Source organism: Sprattus sprattus, assembly GCF_963457725.1.
Source record: "Sprattus sprattus genome assembly, chromosome: 17".
Lineage (NCBI taxonomy): Eukaryota > Metazoa > Chordata > Actinopteri > Clupeiformes > Clupeidae > Sprattus > Sprattus sprattus.
In genome coordinates this window covers 5,447,915-5,475,414 of record NC_137915.1, presented here as the reverse complement: position 1 = coordinate 5,475,414, position 27,500 = coordinate 5,447,915, and the positions used below count along the sequence as shown (strand labels likewise).

Genomic DNA, 27,500 nt, shown 5'->3' with positions numbered 1-27,500 from the left:
ATCTTACAGTTAGGATAAGCCATACCTATATGTCTCTCTGTCTGTCACACACATCCTACTGCGCTCATCAGCTAAGAAACTAGTGTCCGGAGAGCCATAATCAGAGGAAACCAGGGCGTGAATGCGCCATGCTTTTGATGCCAAACGCTCTTAATTTAGTACTCTCCCGCGTTTTCTTTTCACACCTCGATTATGCCCTAACAGCACAACTGTCCTAGATTTCTACTCTTAATGTATGTAAATCCCTCTTCCGTAAAATACCTGCAGTGTGTGTCCATTAAGGCAACTCGCATAGTGATTCCATCCACTGGTTGACTGCCACACTGCTGAGTTATTCTGCCATCTTAGTTTACGGTTCTATAAGTGTATGGTTTCCGGGGACACATAAGGCCCAGTGTTTTAACAGTCCTCTCTTAAACGGCTCCGGCACAGAGAGCCTGCAGCAGATGGTGGGCATACGTGGTGAATCTGTGCTCGCTACTGTCACGCCGTGCAGTGGTTCCGCACATATGTACTCGCCGTCACACTCGCCTGACTCTCCGCAGAACAAATCACATCAGTGTGATGAGCGTCTCAACAGTGGCATTGTCGGAATCTCATTTCCACTTCAAGTCAAACTCAATTAACTTTTAATGGGATTTCGCATTTATAGTCTCATGAGGCCTCCAGACAGGCCTATGTGTGTGTACATCCTGCTTTGAACTATAAAAGCTCCATCCTTTAAAATACACCCTGCCCCCGCCCACTGGGCTCCTGAAGCACAATCTAGAACGGCTTTCTCACACTGTTCAGTACAGCACACCACTGCAGAATCAGAAGAACAGCTTGCTCATAAATGCTGAGGATCTGATGTAGAGGAGGAATCCTGAGTGTTATCCTGCATACCTGTGTGTGTGTGTGTGTGTGTGTGTTGACGGGGTGAGGGAGTGGGAGGTGGGTGTGGTGTGCCCCCTGTTGGTCCATTTAAGCTGAATTTACACTGATCTAGAGTCTGTTCTCTGTGGTCCAGCTCAGAAGGACTGGCTTTCATTTTTGTGTGTGTGTGTGTGTGTGTGTGTGTGTGTGTGTGTGTGTGTGTGTTTTCCAGGAGTATGGGGGATACATCACCAGTCTCCTCCTCAGTTCAGAGATGTCCCCGCTGAAGTGTGGAGCAGCTCTATCACCCATCACTGACTTTGAGTTATACGGTACACTGGGGAGACACAAGGGGTGTGTGTGTGTGTGTGTGTGTGTGTGTGTGTGTGTGTGTGTGTGTGTGAGACGGTACACTGGGGAGACACAAGGGGCATGTGTGGGAGAGAGAAAGAGAGAGAGAGAGAGAGAGAGAGATGAAGATAAAGAAGAATCCTGAACAGGAAGAGTGAATACTATACTGTGTGTGTGTGTGTGTGTGTGTGTGTGTTGCCTTGTGTCATGGAGAGATGGATAGAAAGGACCGATGAAAGAAGAAGGAAAAGGAAGGCTGAATTAAAAATGGAGCACTTAAGGACTTAAGAGTGAACAGATAAACAAGGATAGGCTGATAGAGTGACTTAAAGTGTAGATGGAATGAGATGAAAGTGGAGAGAGGAGGTGACGTACAGATGGATGGACAGACTCAATAGTTAGATAGAGCTGAATCCAGCCTCTTTTCTCATTTGAGATGAGAGATGTGCCTCCACTAATTATTAACAGATCAGTCCTATATAATCCTATTTGGACCCTCCCAAACACACACACACACACACACACAGTTACGCATGAACACACACACAGGATATTCATCACTACTACCACTATCTCTCTGAAGTAATGAGAATGAGAGAGGACAGAGAGAGTGCTGGGGTGAGAGAAGGAGATAGATGTGCTGGGTGATGGGATTCATTTAAGCCATAGCTCATTGCCTTCTTTTTAAAATCCTTCCAAGCACATTATTCTTTATAGATTACACAGAACAGATCGCACTATTCTGAATAGACACGTAGATAAGCATCTTATAGAGTCTTCAAACAGACGTGTTAAACATTGATATTATTCCCATATCAGTGCTACACATTCTGTTTACAGACATGCGTGGCTTCAGATCATTGATTTTAATCTACCTGAAGATTGATAAGTCGTGTAAAAATCAGTCGACTATCATATGATTGCAGTAAGAGGACACACACACATAAACACACACACACACACACACACACTAAAGACAACATATTTGTTTCTACAGTGTGTATATCACCAAAGGTAGAAATGATGCACTACGCTTCACTAATGCAAGGAAAGGGGTGGATGCATCAATTCTGATTGAGGATATGTGACCAGAATGCGATCAAGATGTTTAACATGCCAGTATATGTTTATGCTTAGGTGTTGGCAAAAACTAATTTCTCCCATTTCTCTCCCCTACCGTCTCTCACTTTGTCTTCCAACCCCCCCCCCCCCCCCCCATCTCTTTCCTGCTCTCTCCACAGCCTCATCTTTTTCAGAGAGATACCTGGGCTTACCCAAGCCTGACAGGAGAGCCTACGAGGTAGACTTCACCCCTGCGGCGACTCTCCTCTCTGGTCTTATTACTCTCCAGCAGATTTCGGTGTTGTTTAAAGATTTTTCTCTCTTCTCTCCCCAGATGGCTAGTCTGACGGAGCGTCCCAGCTCATACAGACCATCCATGTTCGTTGATAAAAAGTTCCTCATAGTTCACCCCACAGCAGACGGTATGCTTTCCCACCACTCTTGCTCTTCCCAGATATCAGAGTACAGTAAAGGAAAATGGACAAATAAATCTGATCACTCACTCTCTCACCAACTTCCCATCATTTTCTTTCTTTCTCCCTCACCTACCCATTCTCTGTATCTCTATCTCCCTCTGTTCTCTTTCTCTCTCTCTCTCTCTCTCTGTCTTTGTCTCTTACGCTCTCTATCACCCACTTGCAACTCTCTCTCTCTCTTTGCAGAAAAAGTCCATTTCCAGCACACAGCCAGATTCATCTCGCGGCTTATAAATGAAAAGGCAAACTACAGTCTACAGGTTAGTGCTGAGAGCGGCACGGCAGGGAGCAGAGAATGTTCTGGAACCCGCTGCCCCACGTGTAGACAGCCAAGCAGTATGCGTAAATCAATTGGCTCATTTCAGCTGTGTGTTGCGTGCTGCGAGGTTACCTCTTTTGAACCGAACCTGCTTCCCTGCTGCAAAGCCCTCTTTCCAAAAGGCTGCTGAGGTCACTCTGCCTGTATGGGCTCGTCAACACCAGATGACAAGGGGAGAAAGGTGGAAGCAATTAGACGATAGTGGAGAGAGAAAAAACTTAGACGATAGTGGAGAGAGAAGAGAGTGCATTATATTTTTTCTATAGAGCCAACTAGTTTGGGAGAAAAGTTTGTTTTATGTAAATGAGGGATGTTATGTTCTACAGGGTATCCAAGGTTCGCCTACAAGAATGTAAAAGAGCCTATTTTTCTGCTATTCTATTTCTGCTTCATCAGCATCCTGTATAATTCCACATGGACCCGCGAGGCCGTGCATAGTATCAATACTCTTAAGTTTGCATTGGAAGACCACACACATTTTAAGGATACTTACTTCATCTCAGTATCACAACGTCATGACTTTATGAGTCTGTCAGAAGCCCTGCTGTGAGTAAATATTTGTCGGAGGGGTTCGTGGCGGACATGGGAGGTCTGTGAGGCTCGGGCTGAGAGGGAGCTCCCCTCTAATGTTGCGCCACTCTCGGCTGCAGTCGGCTGCGGAGGGATTACAGCAAACACAATGCCTTCATTTCACTTAAAGAGATTACAGAAGCATCTCTCAGGCACCATGCACTCGCTGGGAGGCTAATCCCATTACGAGACACAATGCTAGCCAATTCCCCTTTTGCTGTGTTGTGCTAATAGGCTCCACTTTCAGAAGTGCTGGCTGTTGAGTGACTCCGTCATAAATGGCTGTGTAATCTTAATTGGTAAAAATGGTTTGATGCTGTAAAAATGACAGCAAAAAAAAAAAAACACAGGGGATTTACATGGTGGAGAAGACCTTGAATTAAGAATGTAACTATGTTGAGATTATTTTTGCTACAACTTTGTGGCATCTGTTCCTCTTCTCAAGAGATCAAAATGTTCTGCATTTACCCCTGCTATAATAAAATGGATCTCATATTAGAAAATGGCCGTCAAATGGCTGTCATACGGTACATTTCCATTACCCTGCACTTCAGAGCCATGGCCACTGACTGACCCAATGCGTAATCCAGAGCTGCTAGACAAATCTAGGAGGAGCACACATCATTAGCACAACAGTGATCCTAGTGGCAGGTCACCTATCCAGGCTCCAAAAGGTCCAAACCCGTTTCCTCTTACCAGTTTGATCATTCATTGTTGAAGCCACTTATGATGTTCTCCCCCTCCACAGAAGGGCAAGCCAGTGGTTTTGGCTGAAGCAGATAATTTGGGGTTGTGAAGTAACCTGAACTAAAACAGAGATGTGTGAAGTCTTGTTGAGGTCTTTCTTGAGGTGTTTCTGTTGTTGTCTCTGGTGGTGGCAAGTCCCAAACCAATAGCACAAGGAATTAAGCATCTTTTTGTATGTATAATTGAATTGACACCTGCTGTTTTAACCTCATGGATATAATCTAAAAGCACTCCCATCCTCCTCGGCCCCTTCAGATCTACCCAGACGAAGGCCACTACATCCACAACCCGGCCACACGGCAGCACCTCAGCCAGTCGCTCGTCAACTTCTTTGAAGAGTGCTTCCGGCTACCGGAGAAGCCCTTCGAGGAGGAGGAGGAGGAGGAGTTTGACGACGAGAGCGAGGATGATGGTTAGACTGCTGCCTCTGACCTTCGACCAATGCCCTCTGACCTCCCTGCCCTGCCCTGCCCCTCCCTACCTCCCCATCCAAACCCAAGCACAAGAACCAGCCCGCCAGTTCTACGTATTATGCAACGCCACTGGATATTCATCTCATCCTTGTGTTGAATCGACTCCACTTATCCACTTTGGTTTTTTGCACCCACTTTTATCTCCTCACTGTCTGGAATGACGTACCTGAAGCTGTCGCTCTCCCCCCTGTACAGTCGCTTGCCTCCCGGCCTCCCGGCCCCCCGGCCCCCCTCCTTGCCAACCCCCCCATCCCCCCCCCCCCTAAGTGAACCACTAATGGACTTCTATGACAGCAGCAGCACCTCCCCTCCCCCTTTTTCTGGAAACAATCTAAACTCAAGACAATGATCACCTGGGTGAGGTGAGGTGTGGCATCTGTCTGGGGTCACACCAGGCAGCTTTACAGCCCAGGGGGGGGGGGGAGGGGCGGGGGAGCTTGCCCCTTCGGACCTCGCATTTTCTGCCCAGGCTCCAGCTCCAAATGAACATGCCACCCTACCCCCACACAAACTGCAGGAGGGTCTTCTGGGGCTGACTCCCCCCAGTAATGTTCCCACGGACAGCAGGGAATGAGGGACTTCATAGCACACTGGGTTTCAAGACTGAATGTTCGGACTCGGAGAAGGGTTACAAGCGATATCAATGTATAGAAATCTCAGTGGCATGATTGCATAACCCCCAAGTGATGGAAAGAGGATTAGTTAGAGCAAGATGCTTGCTGAGGAGCTGGGTACGAGTTACAGGTGGTCATTGAGGAACAGCTGAGATTGGAGAAGTGGTTGCAGGCTGAGTATGGAACTGTATAGAAAGGGTTTATCTGAGAAACTAAGTTGAACTTTGAGTTGAAAGATTATTGGATGCTGATGAATATTGTTAATTTTTTTGTGGGGAGGGTTCCGTGGATGGGTCTCTGGGAGAAGGTTATAATTATTGATGGAAGTCAGATTAATACTGCTGACAAATTGTACTATACAGAGGAAGATGTGTTTTTTTGAGGAATCTGGCTTTGAGGTTTGTATGAAGGGATACTGGTTTTTGGCCGATTAGAATGGTAAGGGAGGGGTCCTTTTGCAGGACTGAGCCAATTTAAGCAGCACATTTTGAACTTTGAGAGAAATTGTAGGAAAGGCATTGGAACAGATTTTGTGCAGAGTGTGTGTGTGTGTGTGTGTGTGTATCGCCTATGATATTAACCTGTCATCATGAGGACCTTTTATGTATTTGACTGTGCTTGTGTCTGTGGTTCCTACATTAAGATACACATGGGTGGTCAGTAACCTGTTTTTTCTGTGCTCAACTTTGTCCCACTCTTGGAAACATTTTTATGTAGCCTCAAGTGTGTATTTTAAAAGCTGTTGATTCATGTGTACATGTCAGTGAAATGGGGACAGGGAGAGGGGGAGGGGGTTTACCAAACATGTAAAAGGAAAAATTACGAAAAAAAGAAAAGAGATGTCAGAAAAAGTGTGTCACTGAACCACACAGAGACCATGACGCTTCACGACGACTGTTGTTTTGGTTTCATTTGGTTTTCGCTGTGGTTTGTTCAGTTTTGTCTGGTTTGGTATTAATTCAGTGCTCCGGGAAGAGAATCATTATTTAAACTAGTTATAGTCACTGTGCCTTACTTCATATCTGAACAGCATCACACACCAAGGAACTGCTTTTAAAATATACATTCATTTAGGACACAACATTTGACCACAACCAAGTTTACACAACACAATATTGTCTCCATTCGCCAAAATCTTCAAAGATGCATGATCAACAACTGTGTTATTTAAAAAAATATATAGATAACTTGTACAGACGACCCTTGTGCCATGCCAGTGACCATATCATGTGATTTTATTTTTATTTTGATGCCACAAGTGTGGCATGACATTTTTCTTGTCATTCAACCTTACCTCAAGCGTTGCACCCAGGCAGGCAAGTATGTGAGAGTACAAGACACTTTATACAACTAATGTTCTGACATGTCCAAAAACAATGTATATAAAGTAAATGCTATTATGGAATACAAATGATTTTGAAAGAATATTATGTGTTAATAATATTATAATATTATTACCACTGTGCAGAAGTCTCAGATTATATGCTTCGAAGCAGGGAGGAAGAAAGACAAATCGTGTTAGTGGATAGGTCCTTTTTAAATAATCAAATGAAATCGTCATTCTCTGTGTCCCTCAAATTATGTTACGTATTTATATATAAATATCAATCATTCCGTATTTGAATACATCAATTCAGATTAGGATACATTTACATGGATGATCTTTATTATTATAAACATGCATTCAGATGCTACAAAAGTAATGTATGGGATCCACAAGGCATAGGCACTTAAAGTTACATATACACCTGATTAGGTTCGGAATTCTTCACATTACCGGACAAAGTCTGAACACTCTCAGAACCACATATACCACTGATTCGTCTGCAACTTTTACACAGCACTGTATAATGTACAAAGAGTTTGCTATTGTAACTTTTCCATTGTGTGAAAGTTTTACGAGGCACACGTTCTTTCGTTTTTTCCCCTTTCATTTAGAGGTCTCTCTGAATGCTGTTGCAGTCATTGTGCATGTTGGCAGATCATCTGCAATCAGAAAACTATTTTCTAAGGAATAGTAGCATTCCTGCAGAGTATTATTTGACCGCTTGAATGTCCCTCACAGATTGGCACATCATCATTGTGGTTGAGAGCGCAGAGTGTCGTCCTGGCTTGATGTATAAATGTGACTCCAATATCATTTTAGTCTCTTAATACCTGAGTGTTATCTGTACATAAAGCATTTTGAGCATTATAATCTTTTGTTCTCCTGTTTCGTGGGTATCTGGTGGGGGCAATTACATCAGCCATGTTTGTTATGACCTTCACTATGCTGGATGATGAAAAACTAAATCAATGGGACCATTACCAGTGATGGAGGGGTATCAGTTTAAATCCAAGTAACAAAGGGACTTTTATTTGGTCAAAGAAACCTTTCGATGTTTAAAACAAGAGGAAGTGGCATGGAGGAAAATGTCAAAATAAAGGTTATTTTATCATCCTAAACCAGTGTTTTTGATTCCATGATATCACTTATGATCACCCATTTTATAAATGACTGTCTCATGTTTGGTGCTACTTTCTTTATAAATCCACAAACATGATGATACTGCAACTGAAGGTAGCCTAATACCATAGTTGGATGGTTAACTTGGATTCGCTTTAGAAATAATTTTTCTGACCATCCACTGATGGTTCTTGGGAGAGTTGTAGTTAGCAACTAGATCAATGTGTTGTATGAAATTCAAGTGCATGGATAATAATCAGACATAAATAATAAACATGAACAGACAACCTATACATTATGTGTCTGTTTTTAGTCAGTTATTTGATTCACAGTTTGATCATTTGTGAAGCATGCACTTTACAGTAACAAACCATAAGGTTTCACTTCCATTGATGTCAAAGTAACTGGGCTATATCATCAGCCCTGCTGTAAAACCGGGCTGGGGTGTGTTTCTCCAATAACGACGTCGCAGATCTCAATTTCAGTCGTCATACCGGCATAGTATCAACAACGTTATGAATGTCGTAATGCGGAATTTGCAGGTACGAATTAGTCGTACACATTTATTAGAGCAGCTTCATACTTAATAATTGTTGAAAATGAATAACTAACTTATTAATAGCCTGTCACGGCAGCTTTCTGCACACACCCAGTGGCTCCGTGGTAAGAAGATCCAGTAACAGGTTATTGGAATACTTTCTTCTTTATCTCAAAATAAACCATTAAAATCCTGGTGTTCCCTTTGGCTTTACGTCTCCCAATGTTATTTCTCACAGATAAGCTGTTTGTAGTTATTTTACTGCCTCACAAGACGAATGAGTATTCATTTTATGATAAGGGAACTTCTCAGTTGGTGGGTGTTCAGGTAGTTACGGTAGGCCACTTGTCAAACGTATGACATTAAAACGTTGACAGCAAATATCCACGAACGACACTTCAAACGACTGGTCGCGAATAATAATTCCAACCACCCAACTTTGACATCATGTTTGCGATTGATCGTTGAAGACTGCAACGGTGGTTAGACAACGACGCTTTACAGAATCGCACCCCTGAACGATTGAAGCAGGCATGGGTCCTCTGGTAGTACACGACTGCCATCTTGTGTTTCATTTTAAAGCCTGCAAAAAGAACTAGGTTTGACTTACATAGTGAGGTTGCTGCTGGTTCTGGGCAGTTTTAGTGCAGACTATTAAAGCTTTATAAATCCAGCATACATGCACTTTTCAGTAAAATTTAACTTTTTATGAAAACTAATTCATATTTTTTAAAGATCTTTACTACTTTTACCACAACCTCTTCACCACTGAGGATGGTCTCTTGGCGTACATTGCAAGGCAAGTAAGAAATGGTTCTATTTTTATCTACCGCACTGAAATGCGCGTCATACTCACTGACTTAAGTAATGCTGTTAAATATATCAGCAGCCCTAAATAATAATCTACATAATAGTACTCAATGGTCAATTATAATTATGTTCCCACTTGTACAATCAAATTAGATAGGTACATACTGCCATCTGGTGGGTAGATTCTACCAAATGCTTACTGAACATTCAGAAATGAATCTTGTATCATGGCCTCAACCTCCTCGGTCAGCACATGGTAGTCAGCCCGGCACACTCTGTGAGACTGGCTCCTGCTTTCCCTCAGGCACTGGACCAGGGTGTCGTGCATCGGTGGCGTGGTCCCAGTCGAGCTGAGGCTGTGCAGCTGCTCCAGGGGCTCTCCGGGGATGCCCTCCCGCTGAAGGGCTGCCAGCACAGCTGGGGCAAATTTGCCATAATGAGCGGTGGAGCAGATGACCATGGGAACGGAGGGGTCCTGAAGCCGGTCGGCCACCGTTTTAGCCACAGCAGTGTGCGTGTCCATGACGTAGCCTGTCTGGGAATGAACATCTCGAATGGTGGCTAAGCACTCCTCTTCAGAGCACCAGTCTGCCCGGACGTCTTGATTTATCTTCTGACGTAGCTCCGCAGACACCTCAAAGTGTTGGTGGTCCTCCAGGCTGGTGAACAGCTCTCTCACCAGCCCACTGTCTCCACCTGACATGTGATAGAGGAACCTCTCCAGGTTGGAGGACTTGAGGATGTCGATGGCCGGTGAATGGGAGAGCGTGAGTTTCCGGCCTCTGAGGTCGTACCGGCCCGTGTTGATGAAATCTGCCACAACGCAGTTGAGATTGGAGGCACAGATGACCTTTCTGATGGGGATGCCCATGTGTTTGGCGTAAAGGGCTGACTGGGCATTGCCAAAGTTCCCTGTGGGAATACAGACATCAACAGGGTCCCCAAATGCCACCACACCGTCCCGGAGCAGATCCAGATAGGCGGAGGCATGGTATACCACCTGAGGCAGCAGCCGAGCCCAGTTAATGGAGTTGGCAGTGCTCAAGACTGTGGCGTACTCCACAGCCAGGTGTCCCGTCACGCCGCCATCCCCAAACATCCTCTTGATGGTTCTCTGGCAGAAGTCGAAGTCGGACACGACACTGACGGCCCTGGCGTTGCCCTCTCTGATGCCAGTCATCTGCAGCTTCTGGATCTCACTCACGCCGTGCTCCGGGAAGAACACCAACACGCCCACCCTCTGTCGGGCGACGGCATCCAGACCGCCAAAGCCACTGAGCACGGCGCTGCCGGTGTCGCCAGATGTGGCCACCAAGATGAGGTAGTTGCACATCTGGGGTAGGCAGTGGGCAAACAGCTGGGGCATGAGCTGCAGAGCGAGGTCTTTGAACGACGCCGTGGGGCCGTGAAAGAGCTCCAGCACGTACTGGTTGTGCAAGAGGTGTCTGACTGGGGCGATGGCCTCGCTGGAGAAGTTGGCGCCGTAGGCCCGCCGGACCATGCGTTTGAGCTCCAGAGGGGACACGTCTGACGGGTGGATGCACTGCTCCAGGATGGCGCGGGCTCTCTCGGGGTAAGCCATTTTAGCCAGGCGCTTCCATTGCCCGGGCTCCAGTTTGGGAAAGTGCCCCTTGGGTACGTAAAGGCCCCCGTCAGGAGCGAGTCCCTCCACAACAACGTCACTGAAGAACTTGGGTTCAACCTCCGGTCTGCCCTCACCTGACACATTGCTCCTGGTTGAGATGAATGTCTCTGAATCCGAGTCCTGGTACCTGTGCAAAGCTCTGTGCACTTTCTCAGCCACTTCTGCTATGGTGTCCCCTATCCCACAGAGTACCCGACTGTCCAACCACCTCTCATAAAACTGTTTCCTGTACATCAGTATGTCCCTCATGGAAGTGCCATCTTCCTGGCCCACGATTCTGTTCACTTTCATTCTAGTGAGCCTCTGGATGATGTCGTCTGTGTCCACATCCAGGTATATCATCAGCCCGTTCCTCTTGAGGTGCTGCATTGCCCCTGTGTGGAGTGGGTTGGAGCCAGTCAGTGAGATCACAGTCCCAGAGGCAGAGAAGTTGCACACGGCCTCACCCTCCTCCTCCAGGAACCGCTTTCCACCCACCTGGGAGAGTTTCTCGGCCACAGGCATGAGCCATGCTTTTTCTAGGACGTCATCGTCAATGTCAATGACGGGCATACCCAGCCTTTGGGCAACAAGTCGGCCGACAGTCGTCTTCCCCGCTCCCGGTGGACCCATTAAGAAAATGTTCCTCTCTGGTGGTTGAGCAGTGCATGCTGTCAGCCATGCTGTTGTGTACAGAGAGCGGCAGCTTGTGAGAGATCGTGCAGCAGACAGACTTCTGCATCTGAGTCTGCCAACATTCACGACCCCGTGGAAAATGCGGATTCGCTGGACAGCAATCATTTGTCAGCTTGGTCTGTAAAATATCGCATGTCATACGAAATTAACAAATAATCGCTGCATTGAGAGTAAACGAGCTGATATGTTAAGATGTTTCACATTAGTGGAATAGTAAACTAAATTCATTATTTCATCCGACAGAGAAATCTGAGCCAACAACAATGTAGACAAGTTCAAGAATTGGGAGCACTTCAACTGGCTAGCTAGCTGCTAGTTGTTAAACTACGGTGTAGGGAAAAAGAAGGGATCTGCCGTGACAATTCGACAACACTGTGTTTCTCCGAAACAACAACTGTATGTGTTCATTGGTACAGCCACGTTGTGCTATGCAGCCAACTACAGCTACTGTACCTGATTCTGTTCAGTGAGCCTCCATGTGTTTCGTGTCAACAAATACGCTCATGACGTAGCCTACTACGGGGAGAGAAAGGGATCAAAATTGGTATTCCGTTCCCGTATGTATGCCTCGTTTTACCTTATATTGAGTACGAGTATATTTTAGTATAGACATTTAATCATATTAAACAACATAAATAAACAAAGACATTATACACGTTATATAATCTATTAGCTATATTTATTAAAGTGATTAAAAAGTTCGCTGGCACTGGCATTGAAAAGGTATCTTCTTCCGTTGCCAAGCAACAATTGCTTGGAAACTGCTGTCAAACAAAACATTCCAATAGCTGTTTAGATGGATTAGTGAACAGTCGAGTCTTCCTGTTACCAGAAGCTTTTTTAGTTACTGTGAGTGTGTCTTAGGACGTTCAACAAGCAACATGGCAGGTACGATGTACCCACCCGAAAGCATATACAACCTTATTCCCAGAGAGGAGGTTAAATTTCAGAAACCACCCAGGTATGTGAACTGGCGTTACATTTTTCAATACCACGTTAGCTAATGTATCTATCATAGTAGCTAGCGTGGTTATGTTTACAACAGCTGCCTGCAGCAAGAAGAACTGATTTTATCTCAGATTTTCTATGGCTGATCACGTCATGAAGACTGTAAACATGAAGCCCAGTTAGCATATTATCATTATATCAATAACGTTCTGCGTTGTGATTCATAGACATATTTTTTTTATCCTGAAGGTATATGTCAAAGTTCAGAGAACAAGTAAAGCTTGAGAAACAAGCAAACAAAGCAACCAATAAGACCATGGGTCCTGCAACGGTAGAGGTGCCTCTACCTGAGAAGTTCCTCCTGAAGCACTCCAAAGAGGCCAAAAGCACTGAAAGTAATCACATTTTAGCCATCTTCCTCGGTCTCCATACAGTAGGGCACTTATCATCCTGTTGCATCTAGGCTACATGTTAAGCTTATGTTAGCTAAAAGATTCTGTTTGATTTCCTCAGAGAAACCCGTTTTTGACTATGTTGATGAGTTTAAACCACGAAAACCTCGTATCCCACAAAAATCTGAAAAACCTCTCATGGGCATCCACACAAGAAAGGACTTTGTGAAGATTAATGCCATTGAGAATATCATGGCCGTGCCTAGAAAACCACAGCCCATCTATGCTGATACCAAAAGGGGAGATAAACACCCAATGGAGAACTCTGGCCTTGTCCCAAAGTACCTGAAGAAAAAGGTGTGTTCACTCAGATTATCACTTGATTATGCTGTGCTGTATGTCGATGACATTTGTTCACTGAAAACCATAAATGTCTCTTTTTAACTCCATATAATAAATAGTATTCAATGGATTTGTCATAGCTTCAGCTGGACCTATGTTCTGTTCAAAGTAAATACAACTATTAGTTTTTGTCTAGGACTATGGGGAAACACCAGAGTACCTGCTGCAGAGGCGAGAAGAGGTGAAGAAGGCCCAAGAGGAGTATGATAATTATGTCCAGGAGTGCATGAAACAGGGAGCAATGAAGCAGCTCTCTGATGATGAACGGAAGAACATTCTGGAGGTAAACGAACCACGCGCCATACATCATAATGTCTTCCTGTCTGGTCTGCCGGATTGTTCTTTTTTTTATTTGTCCACCCATCTGTTTCATTGTATATTGACTTATATACTCGCTCTCTCTCTCTTTCTTCCTATCTCTCACTCCTTCTTTCTGGCTCTCACTATATGACCCACTTCCCTCTATCCTTAAAAAATATTAATTAAGTATAATTGGGATTGTTACTGTAAAAAATTAAATTGCACTCAAGCCTATGAGAAATGCCATAAGCAAGACTACTTATTTAAATAACCAATTATCCTATCACTTTCCCATCCCCACCTCAAGCTGGGCACAAAATATGTGTTCAGCATTAGTATTACTGTTATCAGTATATTCTACAAGACATATCCATATTTCTCACTAACATCTCATGTCTTGACTTGATGGGCACAATATGTACATGGTGATGTGTGTGGGTGTGTGAGTGAGCGAGTGAGTGAATGTGTTTCTGTGCATGTGTGTGTGTAATGATATCTTTGCACTTCACAACTGCCTTCCATTTTTAAGTATTTATATATATTTATATTTTATTAATTTCTGTATTTTGGTCTTTGTCCTTGAATTGTCATATTTGTCATGCTCTTATTGTGTCTTTGTGTGTTGATGTCAATTTTATATATCTAAACAAACTGCTGCTGGAGAGCGCCAAACTGTTTTTCGTTGTGTACTACAGGGGTTTTCAAAGTGGGTGCCGCGGCACCCTGGGGTGACGTGACACATGCTCAGGGGTGCCGTGGAATGGCCCAAGGCTTGATCTTTTAATATATATCAATTTCAAAATTAATTTTATTGTAATTATATAAATAAAAAAATGTATTTTCAGCACAAACAACAATAGGCTACAGTTTACAGTTGATTCAGGGCGTAACATCAACAACAGCTCTCTCGTTGACTTTGTTTGTTATTCCGTATTGACAGCAGTGAAGGTAGGCGCAATGGATACACTTTTAAAGAGAGGGCATCCATCTCCACAGTAACAAACATCGGAATCGAATTTAGCAAATAGAAAAGTGAGCCATTATAATGACCTGTAGCCTACCTCCAGTATGTTGCGAGTTCTGCAGGGAGACGTTGGCTAATGCAGCCATGGTGCCTAGCAAGTTGGCAAGGCACCTGGAGACCAAGCACCCGACACACCACAACAAAGACTAGAATATTTTGAAAGACTTAAAACACAGAATACCACACAGAGCGAATGCTTTCTACCGTGCGTGTGTCTGAGAAGGCACAAAAGACTAGTTTTTTACTTGCCGAGTTGCTTGCCAAATCTAAAATGCACACACTTCAGAAAAAAATCCCCCTCTCTGATAACAGGATCAAACGTCACATTGATGATATGTCGGGGAACATGGAATCTGTACTGAGTGAGAAACTATGGCTAAGGGGGACATTTGCGCTTAAAATAGACGAGTCCACTGATGCTAGTGGCCTTTGCCAGATGATCGTTAACGTGAGATACAGTAGCCTATGTGGATGAGGACAAATTTACAGAGAACTTTATTTTGCAAAGAACTGGACAACCATGCTAAACTTAATGGGACACATGTGCCCGTCTTTGACTGCAGAGTTTGTTAATGAACAGGACCTCTGTGTTGCACTGTCCACAATCCCTCCTACACCTGAGGCAAAGGCTGTCAGTTGAACAGGACCTCCGTGTTGCACTGTCAACAATCCCTCCTTGCATTAACAAACTATGCAGTCAGAGACAGGCACATGTGACCCATTAAGATGATAAGTTGTCTGAAGGTTTGTTCCTGCTATGTTTTGTTACTGCCAGCTAATTTCTCGATTATTACCCATACATTTTGGCTGTGATATAGTTGTGAGAGGGACAGACGTTGTCTGTTCATATTCTGTTCACTATTTATTCAAAAGTTCTATTAAATGAGTTGAATTAAAGAGAGTGGTTAATTTGAATATAACAAAAATGAGATAAACCTCACCTTCTTAATGTAATGCCTTTAATAAAAGCAGTTATAGCCTATTCAACACATCACAAGGTTAAATCAAATGGCCTAAAGTACAAATATGACATAAAAAATAGGGGTGCCGTGGATGGAGAGAGATATGTTTAGAGGTGCCGTGAGCCAGAAAAGTTTGGGAACCACTGGTGTACTACAATGACAATTAAACTCCTTGAATCCTTGAATCCTTGAATGTCAACTATAAATATACTTTGATGTAAATCAACTTGCATCACTCACGAATATGCATGACGATGATTGTATCTTTATTTCTATAGTCTGCAACTTATGTAGATTTTCTTCTACTGTAAAGGGACAAGTGCTGTTTTGAAGCTGCATGTACATAATTCATTATTGCATCCATGGCCGTTCAGCCCATTCACAAGGGGACTAATAAATATTGAAGCAAACAGGGTGTACAGTGACAACTGATGATCTGTATGACTAAAAAAAAGCTCCTCACTGACCACTGCTGCACCACTGCTGTGTTAGGTTATCCGTTGGCATTTTGACTTCAGATGATTCATTTAGGGTAGCGAACCACAACAGTGGTGTAGAGGCCCCTGGAGAAGTGGGTATACTCTTAAGTTTTTGAAACAGCCCATAGAGCACAGGATAAGCGCCCTGTTTTGAGAAGTGGGTATACCCTATGCTGACTGAAAAATAAGTGGGTATACTCCGTATACCTGCGTATACCCTGAAATACACCACTGTTGTGAACTATGATCCATCCTGAGAGTGGGGTTTCTGCTGATCCACATCTGATATGCCTCTTGTGATTAACTTTCCCAATCTGCTGGTATGTGTTATACTGGGAGTACTTTCCCAATCTGCTAGTATGTGTAATACTGGGAGTACTTTCCTAATCTGCTGGTATGTGTTATACAGGGAGTATTTTCCCAATCTGCTAGTATGTGTTATACTGGGAGTACTTTCCCAATCTGCTAGTATGTGTTATACTGGGAGTACTTTCCCAATCTGCTGGTATGTGTTATACTGGGAGTACTTTCCCAATCTGCTGGTATGTGTTATACTGGGAGTACTTTCCCAATCTGCTGGTATGTGTTATACTGGGAGTACTTTCCCAGTCTGCTGGTATGAGATTTATTGGGAGTACTCCTTAGTCCTCATTGTTTTGTGTCCTTACACAGGGTCTGAAGAATAACTGGGATGAGCTGCACCATCAGTACCAGGGCCTCTCCGTTGTCACGGACACCACTCCCAAGAAGCACCGCAAAGAGCGCCTTGAGTTAGAGATGAAACAGCTGGAGCGAGACATCGACCTCATTGAGCGCTACAAGTCCATTTTCATCTCCAACAACTAGCACAAGAGACACTAGGGGTTAACCAGGAGGACTAAATAAGAGTGCTACTACCACGAAACCTGAGTTACTTTTTGGTCATTACTGTCATCTTTTCCTAATCCATTGTGTTTAAAATAAAGGCTTTGCAATAAGTGTGTATACCCAATCTTACAGCCTTCAAACTCTCAAATCAACAGTGTAAGTATTACCAGAAATGTGTAAAAAGTCAGTCTGTGGCACCGTACATATATGATTGTATACAGTAGGGACAACCATTGGGTAATTTGGCTAACCATTTGAGGATGTAGTGAGTTTGAATAACCGAAACCAATTAAATGCCACATAAAAGCAGGGCGTAAAGTATCATTGTTGATTGAAACGGAAAAGTACATATGAAGGGTTTCTTACAAATTAATATTACTACAAAGTTCTTAGGCAAAGAACATGATAAGGGCTCATCTCACAGACAAGGCTCTATGTCATCAGAATGAATTTCACTCGAATAACTCAAATAAGAAAATTGAATGTAGTTAACTTTCTCATGAGTTTTTTCTGTGGTAAAGATGAATTGTCGCTTGTACTTGCCATGAGGCATGACAGAAAGATCATAAATTGCCATGTGGAAATGTTTTGTGTAGAGGCAGGCCAGCCCATTATGCCTGAGGCTGAACATCCAGTTTTTCATTAACTCTAAACTATATGTCCATTCAGCAAGGCAGACTTACACTGGCCGAAAGGATGCACACACACACACACACACACACACACACACACACACACAGGCTCCTGTCTAATAACTTCAGCATGACTCAGGCGCATGCTGTTCATTAACTCTGAATAGCCTTAGTAAGAGCAACTCTCTTCCACAAGCTTAGCCTCCTGCTAGTAAACCATATAATGACGCCTGTAATATATACGAAATAAGGTATGCAGCACTGACATGAGATAAGACGAAGATTACGTAGAAATAGAACTATTCAATTATACATCCAAATTTTGAGAATATTATAATTGATTTAAGTATAAAAAAAAACGTATATAGATTGTCATTCTGTCATGTAGTCCTAAAGCCTACAGGATACCATGTTTTGAAATTGAATAGACCGACATAATGTGGCATTTAAATGTCTAACATTTATTCAGAGGTGAAAAACTAAAACGGTGATTTTTACACAGACAAGGCTAAATTACATACTGCCTGTTGCTCCACCTCCTTATCAGTGCTTTCTGTCGCAAGTGGTGGTCAAATTCACTCTCCAGTAGGCTACCTTGGGCTCCAAGTCTGCCCTGAGAATCACGGATATCAACATGCCATACTTCGAAATGATCAGGAGTCCCAGAACAGACCAAGGGATTGTGGTAAACTTCACATATTCGCGTTCTTTAAAGTTTTGATGAATAATATATCTGTGTTATTTAATTTTAGCCTGCAGTGTATTTATTGTGCAATTCACACGATCCTTCACACTGGCCCTTATGGACTGGACGTAGTCGTCATCTTTCGCTCCTAATTTCTTGTGGTAGATGCGATTGACGATTTTTATAAACTTAGTTCAAACACTCTGAAAGGATGGGCTAAAAACTTGTCTACAAAGTCTACATTAGCACTTGCTCATAATACTAAAATGTTGTTCCAACTGTGGTTTAGATTAAAGATGAGTGGCCAGGCTACGACCTAAACCTTTTCACTTACCCTGAACATTACCGTGGAGACTTGGAGAACATCTACATTCCACACGGTGTCATCATGGACAGGTAATAAGACAGTTGGCCCTTGGCGACATTTATCCCCCCACCCCTCACACACAGAGAGAGAGAGAAATTGTAGTAATGTACAAAGTGTGTCTCATCAGTGATTGTACTGTATGATACCTCCTCTACTAACTGTCAACATCCCCCATATTTATTATTTATTATTGGACATAATCCATTGGCCGTTTTTTCAGGTCTGTTCTGCTCTGTGATCTGAAATACTTACACAGCATTCCTCAGCTAAAATAATAGTAACTGTTTCATGTGATGTGTTAATTTGATTCTCTCTCTCATTTTGTCTGTCTTTCTCTCTCTCTCTTTCTCTTTCTCGCTCTCTTTCTCTCACTCACACACACACACACACACACACACACACACACACACAAACACACACACACACACATTTTCACACACACACACACACACACACACACACACACACACACACACACACACACACACACACACACAGACAAAGCATAGGGCATTAAATCTGAGGTTTGTAATCTGTCTTTGTAGGACTGAATGCATAGCAAGACTAGTGGTGGACGACACAGATGACAACTACATGGTGGTCCTGTGTGTCCTGAAGGGGGGCTACAAGTTCTGTGCTGACCTGGTGGAGTGCATCAAGGCAGTGAGCCGCAACACCCCCAAACACATGACAGTGAGGGTGGAGTTCATACGCCTCAAGAGCTACCTGGTAGGTGCACGGCTATGACAGTGTGTCATGGAGCCCTTTGACTTCGCCTCATCCACTCTGTTTTGCATTGAACTTTTTAGACTTTTAATTAAGCCGCTATGCATGTAGAGTTGACTGTTTTTGATGTTGACTGTGAAACAATGACTAGTCTTCTTCTACCAACCGCGTTTGAATTTTAGTTTTAAATGCGTTTACCTTCGGACAAATGAGAAGCTCTGCAGTTTGTAGCATGCAGAGCTCAACATACGTCTACAGTGCAGAAAGACACACAAATATAGCCTCTTATTTGTGGGATGGGTGGGGGGAAATTAGCAGCTGAAGTCTCATGGGGATGTTAAAATACAAGTTTATCAATACATTACAACTGCTTCTGAATCAGAAAATACAGAAATAGAAGGTGTCTAGCATTTCTTTCTCTAGTTGTTGAACATAAGGGAACAATAGGCAACTGGTCCTGCACTGCAGCACTTGCCAGTGCCTTCCAAGATGTGGTCATCATTAAGGCGTTCATCAAAAGGCAAAGTGGGACTGGGAACAAATATACCTGAGAATCTAAAACACTACCGGCACTAGAAGTGGTTTATCCTTTAAGCTCCCTATTAAGAGACCTAGCATAGCCTTACTTTCACTCTTTAAATGCTGTATTTCTGCTAGACCTGCTTACTTCTCTGTGTCACGTCTACAGTTTGTCATAGGAAAACATTGGCACCAAATTCAAACTAATTTCTGTGGTATCATAAAAAGCCATTGAAACACTTAGAAATGGCAAAAGGACTTGTGATTAAGGAAAATTAACTAGACTTGTGCAATGAAGCTGGTATAATCCAAATGTACAAAAGAAGCCATGTATGACTGTTGTAATGCTCTATACAAATAAAATGGCCTCACCTTAATGGATGTATTTTGTTTATATCAACAAGTAAGTCAGTTACCAAAGTTCTTTACTACTTATTACATCAGAATTGAAGGGAGTATGAGACAATAAATGCAAAGCCATTCATACTTAAAATCTGAACTGTTGTTTACAGACACTACAAAAATAATAGAGTGAAAGTAAAGTCACTTAATTTTTTCATTGAAACAAAAAAATTATTATAAGTGAGTAAAATACCCTTTCTGATTGTCCGTGGTTTCTTAAGTCACTGCTTTGAGACTATAAGGAAGTGTGCGTCAAACAACTACGTAATTTATGTTCTGTTTTGCGGTTGTTAGTTAATGTTAAAGTAAACATTTGGAGGAGAACCCTATGACTCCCATTGGAATGGCCTTCCATAAATGTTATTTATTGGTGTTCCTGGATGTGGTCCAGAGTTGTAATGTTGGTGTAGCTGCAGCTTCCTGTTTTGTCCAACAGATGGCAATGTTGCCAAACCTTAGAGGTAACGCAAAAATGGCGTTCACATTTCAAGGTCATTTGCCCCTTGTATCCAAACCACCTATTGATAGGCAAATTGTCACTCAGTTGATCAATAGATCTGTCATTATCTATGGATTACATCTGGCAATTTAAATCGGGAGTAATATAGATGTTTCTTGTCATTGCATAGAGGTGACTATGAAGGTTGTGTAACATCCTTTAATTCGATTAAATGTTCCAGATTTATGGGGTTCCTCCTTAATTTTTGCGAGACTCCCCCCTAGTTGCTGGCCGGTTTGTGTGTGTGTGTGTGTATGCGTGTGTTTGTGTGTGTGTGTATGTGTGCGTGTGCATGTGCGTGTTTGTGTGTGTGTATGTGTGTGTGTGTGTGTGCGTGTCGTTTTATTGCTGTGTGTGTTGGTCTAGCGTGTTTACTGGCTGTGCTGCAGGGCAGCCATGTCCTCCTTGAGTATAGTTCTGAATTAACTGGTCCAATTTAAATCCACAACAAAACTCTCAGAGGATGGAAATCCCTCAGTGATCAAATTCACAAATATCATATCCTCTTACATCTAATTCATACTCACCTAGTGATATAAACAGGATAAGTGATGATGATGATGATGGTGATGTTGTTTGCGGACAGTAGTTTGAGTAACTTCGTTGGTGAGGGGGAAGTGGCCGTGGCCTGTGTCTTGGAGCCCAGTGCAGCAGTTAGGGGTCAAGCTCCCGGTCACACGCCCTGGTGAGTCCCTCTATGACTGGGAGGCCCCACTCTCTGCATGGGCCCCTGTGCTGCCTGCAGCTGTCAGTGTGAATAGGGGCTTTGCACTGGAGTGGCCCAGCGGGCCCACAGCCCGAACAGGAGAGCCACTTGACCCCTGCAGAAACAGGAGGAACAGCCTGACCCCCGCATAACATGACCCCCAATAACTCGACCCCCAATATGAGCACTGGGCGGCCCATTGTTTACGAGGAAACAAAAGCATCTCTCTCTCTCTCTCTCTCTCTCTCTCTCTCTCTCTCTCTCTCTCTCTCTCTCTCTCTCTCTCTCTGTCTTCTGTCTGACTTGGTGTCTGTCCTTCTTTCTTTCTTTCTGCCTGCCTGTCTTTCTGCATCTCTTATTTTTTTTTTACTTTCTTTCTTTCTTTCCTTCTCTCTTTTTCCTCTGTCTCTATTACTGTCTCTGTCTGTCCTCTTCCGTTGTCTCCTTCGTCCCTCCTGTTTGTGAACACCCTCACAGCAGGGTGGGAGACGTCATGTCCACTGGTCCCTGTAACCTGATTTAAAGTGACAGGTCACAGGAGGGGAGCTTCTCAATGTCTGTCCCGTTTGCCCCCCACTCATCCCCTTCACCTGCTCTTCCCCATCCCCTCCCCCCCCCCCCCAACCCTCCCCCCTCCCCAACTCCCCTCTCTACAGAACGACCAGTCAACTGAGGACCTTCACATCATTGGTCCAGAGGATCTCTCTGTCATAGCAGGAAAGGTATGAACACGGCAATGTGGCGTCTGCTTGGGAAACACTGAAAGATCAAATGTTTTCTTTTCGTTAGTCGTTGGCCAAATGGCTCATAATCATTCATCAGTCAGTGGGGATTACATGTGCTTGTCTGTAGTGAGCTGCTGCCGTTCCAGCTCTTCAATTTCACTTGTTTATCAACTCTGAACTTTCCATGGCATTTTAATTCTTCAAATGCCTAAATCAATTTGATATCCCTAATTCTTGGAAACAATAATGGCCTCCCAAGTAATGTTTTTTTTCCCCTCTCAAAGTCCTGCCTACATCAATTCTTGTGAACTAGAACCCCACTGTTAAGAATTTTTTTCCAAGCTGTTTCAACATGCTCTTCTGTCGAACTACTATTTTTAAATGTTTTTAAAGAATTCTTTGTCTGTGGAATGTTGTGTGGAAATCACATAGATGAGCTCTACCCCTCACTAGTTTGGCAATTACAGTAATACGGCCTGTCCTCCAGGAACTACAGGGAACTTTCCAAACTTGCCCTTTTACAGGAAAGTTCAGGCTCAAACTTGTGGAGTGCAAACTAAGACTATTCATGTCTAATTTAGAAGTGGAGAGAGAGAGAGAAAGAGACAGACAGACAGACAGACAGACAGACAGACAGCCAGACAGACAGACAGACAGACAGAAACAAGACAGACAGACAGACAGGCAGGCAGGCAGGCAGGCAGGCAGGCAGACAGACAGACAGACAGACAGACAGACAGACAGACAGACATGCAGAGAGGCAGACAGACAGACAGACAGACAGACAGACAGACAGACAGGCAGGCAGGCAGGCAGACAGACAGACAGACAGACAGACAGACAGACAGACAGACAGACAAACAGAGAAAGTAAATAGGTGTGGAAGAAAGCGTTGAGGCAGATTGAAAGGGGCAAGAATGCAGGAAAAGGGCACAGTGTGGAGGAGTGAACCCAGTGACTCCGCGCGGTGGCTTTCCCCTCGTTACGCTGGTCATATGTTTTGGGGTTTGCTCTGACAAGTGTGATCATTGTATCGCCCTCATAAGAGTCACTTTGTTAATGTGGTGTGCTGCTGGCCTGCCCGGAGACTGACTCACCCACTTACCCCGGCTAAGAGGAATGTCTCTTTGGGGGTAAATTTAAACACTGGCCTCTCTTCCTGAGGTGTGACTCTGTCATATTTCCACCCCCACCCCCACCCCACCCACCCCCTCATGCCATGGTACCCCCAAAAGGGAAAATATATATGTATGAAGGTTTTTTTTTTTTCTGTGACATTCAATCAGACCATTGAGTCTAAGGGCTAAATATATGAATATTTTGAGGTGTGTCCGTCTGTGAATATGTTTGTGTTGGGTGTGTGGCCATCCCATGGAAAGAATGTGTGGCCGATATAAAAATGCTGTCTTAGGAAAGAGGAGGATGAGGGGAGAGAGAGAGAGAGAGAGAGTGAGGGAAAGAGGAAGGTGTGAGCAGAGAGAGGTGGATAGAGAAGAGAGGGAGGGCCAGAGGGAGGGAGTGAAGTGCAGAGAGAGATAGAGGGAGGGAGTGAGAGAGAGAGAAAGATAGAGGGAGGGAGTGAGGGATGGAGAGAGCGATAGAAGAGGGAGTGAGAGAGAGAGAGGGCGTGAGTGAGAGAGAGAGAAAGAGATAGAGGGAGGGAGTGAGGGATGGAGAGAGCGATAGATGAGGGAGTGAGAGAGAGAGAGAGAGAGAGAGAGAGGGAGTGAGTGAGAGAGAGAGAAAGAGATAGAGGGAGGGAGTGAGGGATGGAGAGAGCAATAGAAGAGGGAGTGAGAGAGAGAGAGAGAGAGAGAGATAGAGGGAGGGAGTGAGGGATGGAGAGAGCAATAGAAGAGGGAGTGAGAGAGAGAGAGAGAGAGAGAGAGAGAGGGAGTGAGTGAGAGAGAGAGAAAGAGATAGAGGGAGGGAGTGAGGGATGGAGAGAGCAATAGAAGAGGGAGTGAGAGAGAGAGAGAGAGAGAGATAGAGGGAGGGAGTGAGGTGACCGAGGACACTGGCGATGGCAGCCTGAATCATTGCCATGGATGAAATGATTTCTCCAGACATTTGAAAATAGGCATTCCTAACTGCGTGCTTGCACACACACACACACACACACACACACACACACACACACACACACACACACACACACACACACACACACACACCACACCACACACAAACACACACACACACACACACAAACACACACACACACACCCTCTCTCACGCGCACACACACACACACACACACACGCACAAACACACGCACACACAAAGTCATAAACATGTTCCACATGTACAAACGTATGTCCAAATGGAAAACAGAATGAAGGATAGAAATAAAAAGAATCAGGACATGACTCCACGTTTTGAAATAGCAAATCGAGTACATGGGTAAACAGGGTTGGTGTTATCTAACGAACCAGTCTGTTTTTTGTTAAGGTTGAAAGGTTGTTGAGAATGGCCCTCTGTTTGACAGGCTAACTCAACCCACAGTCAGCACTGACCCGCTGGCACTGAAAAGCAAATCAGACACACACACTCACACATACACACACACACACACACACACACACACACACACACACACACACACACACACACACACACACACACACACACACACACACCAATCAAAACATGGCATATCTCTCATGGTGCCATCTAAAACAACAGAGATAGCATTATTTATCACTTTGAGGGCAATACATCATCACCATATGGCATAAGTATGTTATACAACAATAAAGAGTTTTGTTTACCAATAAACAATAATAAACCAATAAAGAAATGTGTTTACCAAACACTGTTTACTTGGTGTAAGGTCATATCCTTAGGTCTTACCAAAGCTCAAGCCATGGTTAACTAACATTCTTAGGGTTAAATTCTCCATAGCTTTCAATATTGGTGATTCTATTTTGCCATTGGGGGAATTCTCCTCATATGTTAGTTGCTAGCTGTGTGGCTGTTATTGATCACCATTCTGGCCTCCTACAGCAGCCCTGTCAGGCTCTGAGTGGCAGTCGTGCCAGCGTGCCAGCGTGCCAGCGTGCCAGCCTGCCAGGGTGTGACAGTTTGTGCCAGTGGGCATTCTATCTGATTGGCATCCACTCACTGGATAAATGAGCGGATTTCATGAGAGGTTGTGTTATACATTATGAAACCTCTCTTTTTCTTTTTTTAAATTCTATTTTGTAATGGAAACATCGTGGTGTGTGTGTGATTGGCTGTTGCCATCGTATGTAAACAGTGTTTCCAAATAAGAGGGAAAATTTCACAGGCATGTCTAACGTTAAACTTGGGGGAAAGCATTCCGAGTCGGCTGAACAAATGACCAAGTGGAGAATGGAATTTGGTTTTCATAAGGAAAAACTAAAAATTCATTTTGAAATGCAGGTGCTCATAAGTCAACGATAATATGTCAAGTTGATGATAAATGTTCGTGAAAGTTTCTCAAATGAGAAAAAGGAAAGGGTTGACTTTAGAAGAACTGCGTAGAGAAAGAGAGAGAGAGAGAGAGAGAGAGAAAGAGAGAGAGGGAGAGAGGGAGAGGCTGTAGGGAGTATGATATGATAAGAGTTTTTCAGCCATGATGACAAGTCAATTAGTCATATGCTTGCAGCTGGATGAGTAACATGCCTGAGATTAACACACACACACACACACACACACACACACACACACACACACACACACACACACACACACACACACACACATGCCTAAGATTAAAACGTAATCAGCTCCGACCGCGGAGTTGAACCGCTCAGGCGGGGAAAAGTGCTGATGAATCGTCTGACTGCTTTTTGATCCTGAGGAGATCTGGCACAGCAGGTTCATCAGAGTTGAGGGAGGATTTCTCAATCGTTTGTTTCAGTATTTGATTGTGCTATTTGATGAGTCTGTGTGTGTGTTGGAGTCTGTGAGTGTTTTTTTTGTGTGTGTGTGTTAGCGTGTGTGTGAATGTACTAGCATGTGTCAACTAGTGTGTGTTTGTGTTTGTCTGAGTGTGCATGACTGCGTACAGGTGTGTGTGTGTGTGCGTGTGCGTGTGCGTGTGCGTGTGCGTGTGCGTGTGTGTGTGTGTGTGTGTGCGTGTGTCTGTGTATGTGTGTGTGTGCGTGTGTCTGTGTATGTGTGTGTGTGTGTGTGTGTGTGTGTGTGTGTGTGTGTTTGTGTTAGAGAAAGAGGGAGCGGGTGCACTTGGCAGTTTATGCCTGTTGAGTGAGTCTGTTTACCTCAGGTGTAAAGGCTGAGCTGTTGAAGCTGTTGGTGCTGTTGGTGCTCGTTGTTGAAGTCTGTGAACCTCAGGAGTGAAGGCTGAGCTGTTGGAGGGGTGCCTGTTGTGTAAGTCTGTGTACCTCAGGAGTGAAGGCTGAGCTGTTGGAGTGGAGCCTGTTGTGTAAGTCTGTGTACCTCAGGTGTAAAGGCTGAGCTGTTGGAGTGGTGCCTGTTGTGTAAGTCTGTGTACCTCAGGTGTAAAGGCTGAGCTGTTGGAGGGGTGCATGTTGTGTAAGTCTGTGAACCTCAGGAGTGAAGGCTGAGCTGTTGGAGCGGTGCCTGTTGTGTAAGTCTGTTTACCTCAGGTGTAAAGGCTGAGCTGTTGGATCGGTGCCTGTTTTCTCTTCACACATGGGCCTCTGGAGCTCTGTGCCAGACAGGACCATGATTTAAACCCTGATCTTTCAAGACCTGTCACAAATAATATACAGCTGATGACAGGTGATTGTGTTTATATACACACACACATGCTCAGTCATGCACACAAACAAGCATGTACGCACACACACACACACACACACATACACACACACACTCACACACACACACACACACACACACACACACACATACACACACACACACCCACAAGCATGCGCGCACACACACACACACACACACACACACACACACACATACACACACACACACACACACACTCATAAACACACAATGACACACTCACTCAAATTGTATTGCTTTGGATTCTTTGGAAGTCTTTGATGTTTATTTATGTGCCTTGCAATGAACTAATTCCTGCTCTTGTTTTTTTTCTGTTCACATGCAAACAAAAGAATGTCCTGATTGTAGAGGTAAGTGATCGTCTCCCTTTCAAGCCTCTGACAGGTACACAATACCTCCTGTAGCAGCTTAGCACTCTGTGCCAATTAGCTTAGGTTACCCAACTTCCACTATTCTCAGCTGTGCTAGAACTGTCAGGTTTCACAAGAGGAGAGACCCACCATCGAGTTCTCAGCGTTTTAAGGTCTAATTT

General features: G+C 44.0%; 4 protein-coding genes across 4 annotated transcripts in view; 3 read left to right on the top strand and 1 right to left on the bottom strand.

Annotated features, from left to right (window-relative positions):
- The window catches only part of dpp6a (dipeptidyl-peptidase 6a), a gene marked incomplete at both ends in the record, with an annotated part of 75,079 nt that extends 70,282 nt beyond the window's left edge, over positions 1 to 4,797 (top strand). The window contains 5 exons of the mRNA XM_080855114.1: positions 1,088 to 1,187; positions 2,448 to 2,506; positions 2,603 to 2,690; positions 2,931 to 3,004; positions 4,636 to 4,797. Coding sequence (XP_080711240.1) covers positions 1,088 to 1,187; positions 2,448 to 2,506; positions 2,603 to 2,690; positions 2,931 to 3,004; positions 4,636 to 4,797 — 483 coding nt within the window. The remainder of the gene's footprint in view (positions 1 to 1,087; positions 1,188 to 2,447; positions 2,507 to 2,602; positions 2,691 to 2,930; positions 3,005 to 4,635) is intronic.
- Positions 4,798 to 6,972: 2,175 nt separating this feature from the next.
- Positions 6,973 to 12,084, bottom strand: thnsl1 (threonine synthase like 1). Its single transcript, XM_080855627.1, has 2 exons — positions 12,035 to 12,084; positions 6,973 to 11,699 (listed from the first exon to the last, which is right to left on the bottom strand). Exon 2 carries the CDS (start codon positions 11,684 to 11,686, stop codon positions 9,458 to 9,460), a length of 2,229 nt encoding a protein of 742 aa, XP_080711753.1. The 5' UTR covers positions 11,687 to 11,699; positions 12,035 to 12,084; the 3' UTR covers positions 6,973 to 9,457.
- Positions 12,085 to 12,462: 378 nt separating this feature from the next.
- enkur (enkurin, TRPC channel interacting protein) lies at positions 12,463 to 16,934 on the top strand (the record flags this gene model as incomplete). Its single annotated transcript, XM_080855010.1, has 5 exons — positions 12,463 to 12,542; positions 12,779 to 12,924; positions 13,043 to 13,278; positions 13,460 to 13,606; positions 16,761 to 16,934. The coding sequence occupies 5 exons, from the start codon at positions 12,463 to 12,465 to the stop codon at positions 16,932 to 16,934; spliced, it is 783 nt and encodes a 260-aa protein (XP_080711136.1).
- Positions 16,935 to 18,221: 1,287 nt separating this feature from the next.
- The window catches only part of prtfdc1a (phosphoribosyl transferase domain containing 1a), a gene marked incomplete at both ends in the record, with an annotated part of 13,878 nt that continues 4,599 nt past the window's right edge, over positions 18,222 to 27,500 (top strand). Inside the window, 5 exons of the mRNA XM_080855436.1 lie at positions 18,222 to 18,272; positions 18,562 to 18,668; positions 19,185 to 19,368; positions 22,148 to 22,213; positions 27,301 to 27,318. Of these exons, the coding sequence (XP_080711562.1) occupies positions 18,222 to 18,272; positions 18,562 to 18,668; positions 19,185 to 19,368; positions 22,148 to 22,213; positions 27,301 to 27,318 (426 nt within the window). The remainder of the gene's footprint in view (positions 18,273 to 18,561; positions 18,669 to 19,184; positions 19,369 to 22,147; positions 22,214 to 27,300; positions 27,319 to 27,500) is intronic.

Excerpts from the sequence above, each read along its gene's own strand:
- thnsl1 (XM_080855627.1), bottom strand. The coding sequence starts at position 11,686 with ATGATTGCTGTCCAGCGAATCCGCATTTTCCACGGGGTCGTGAATGTT.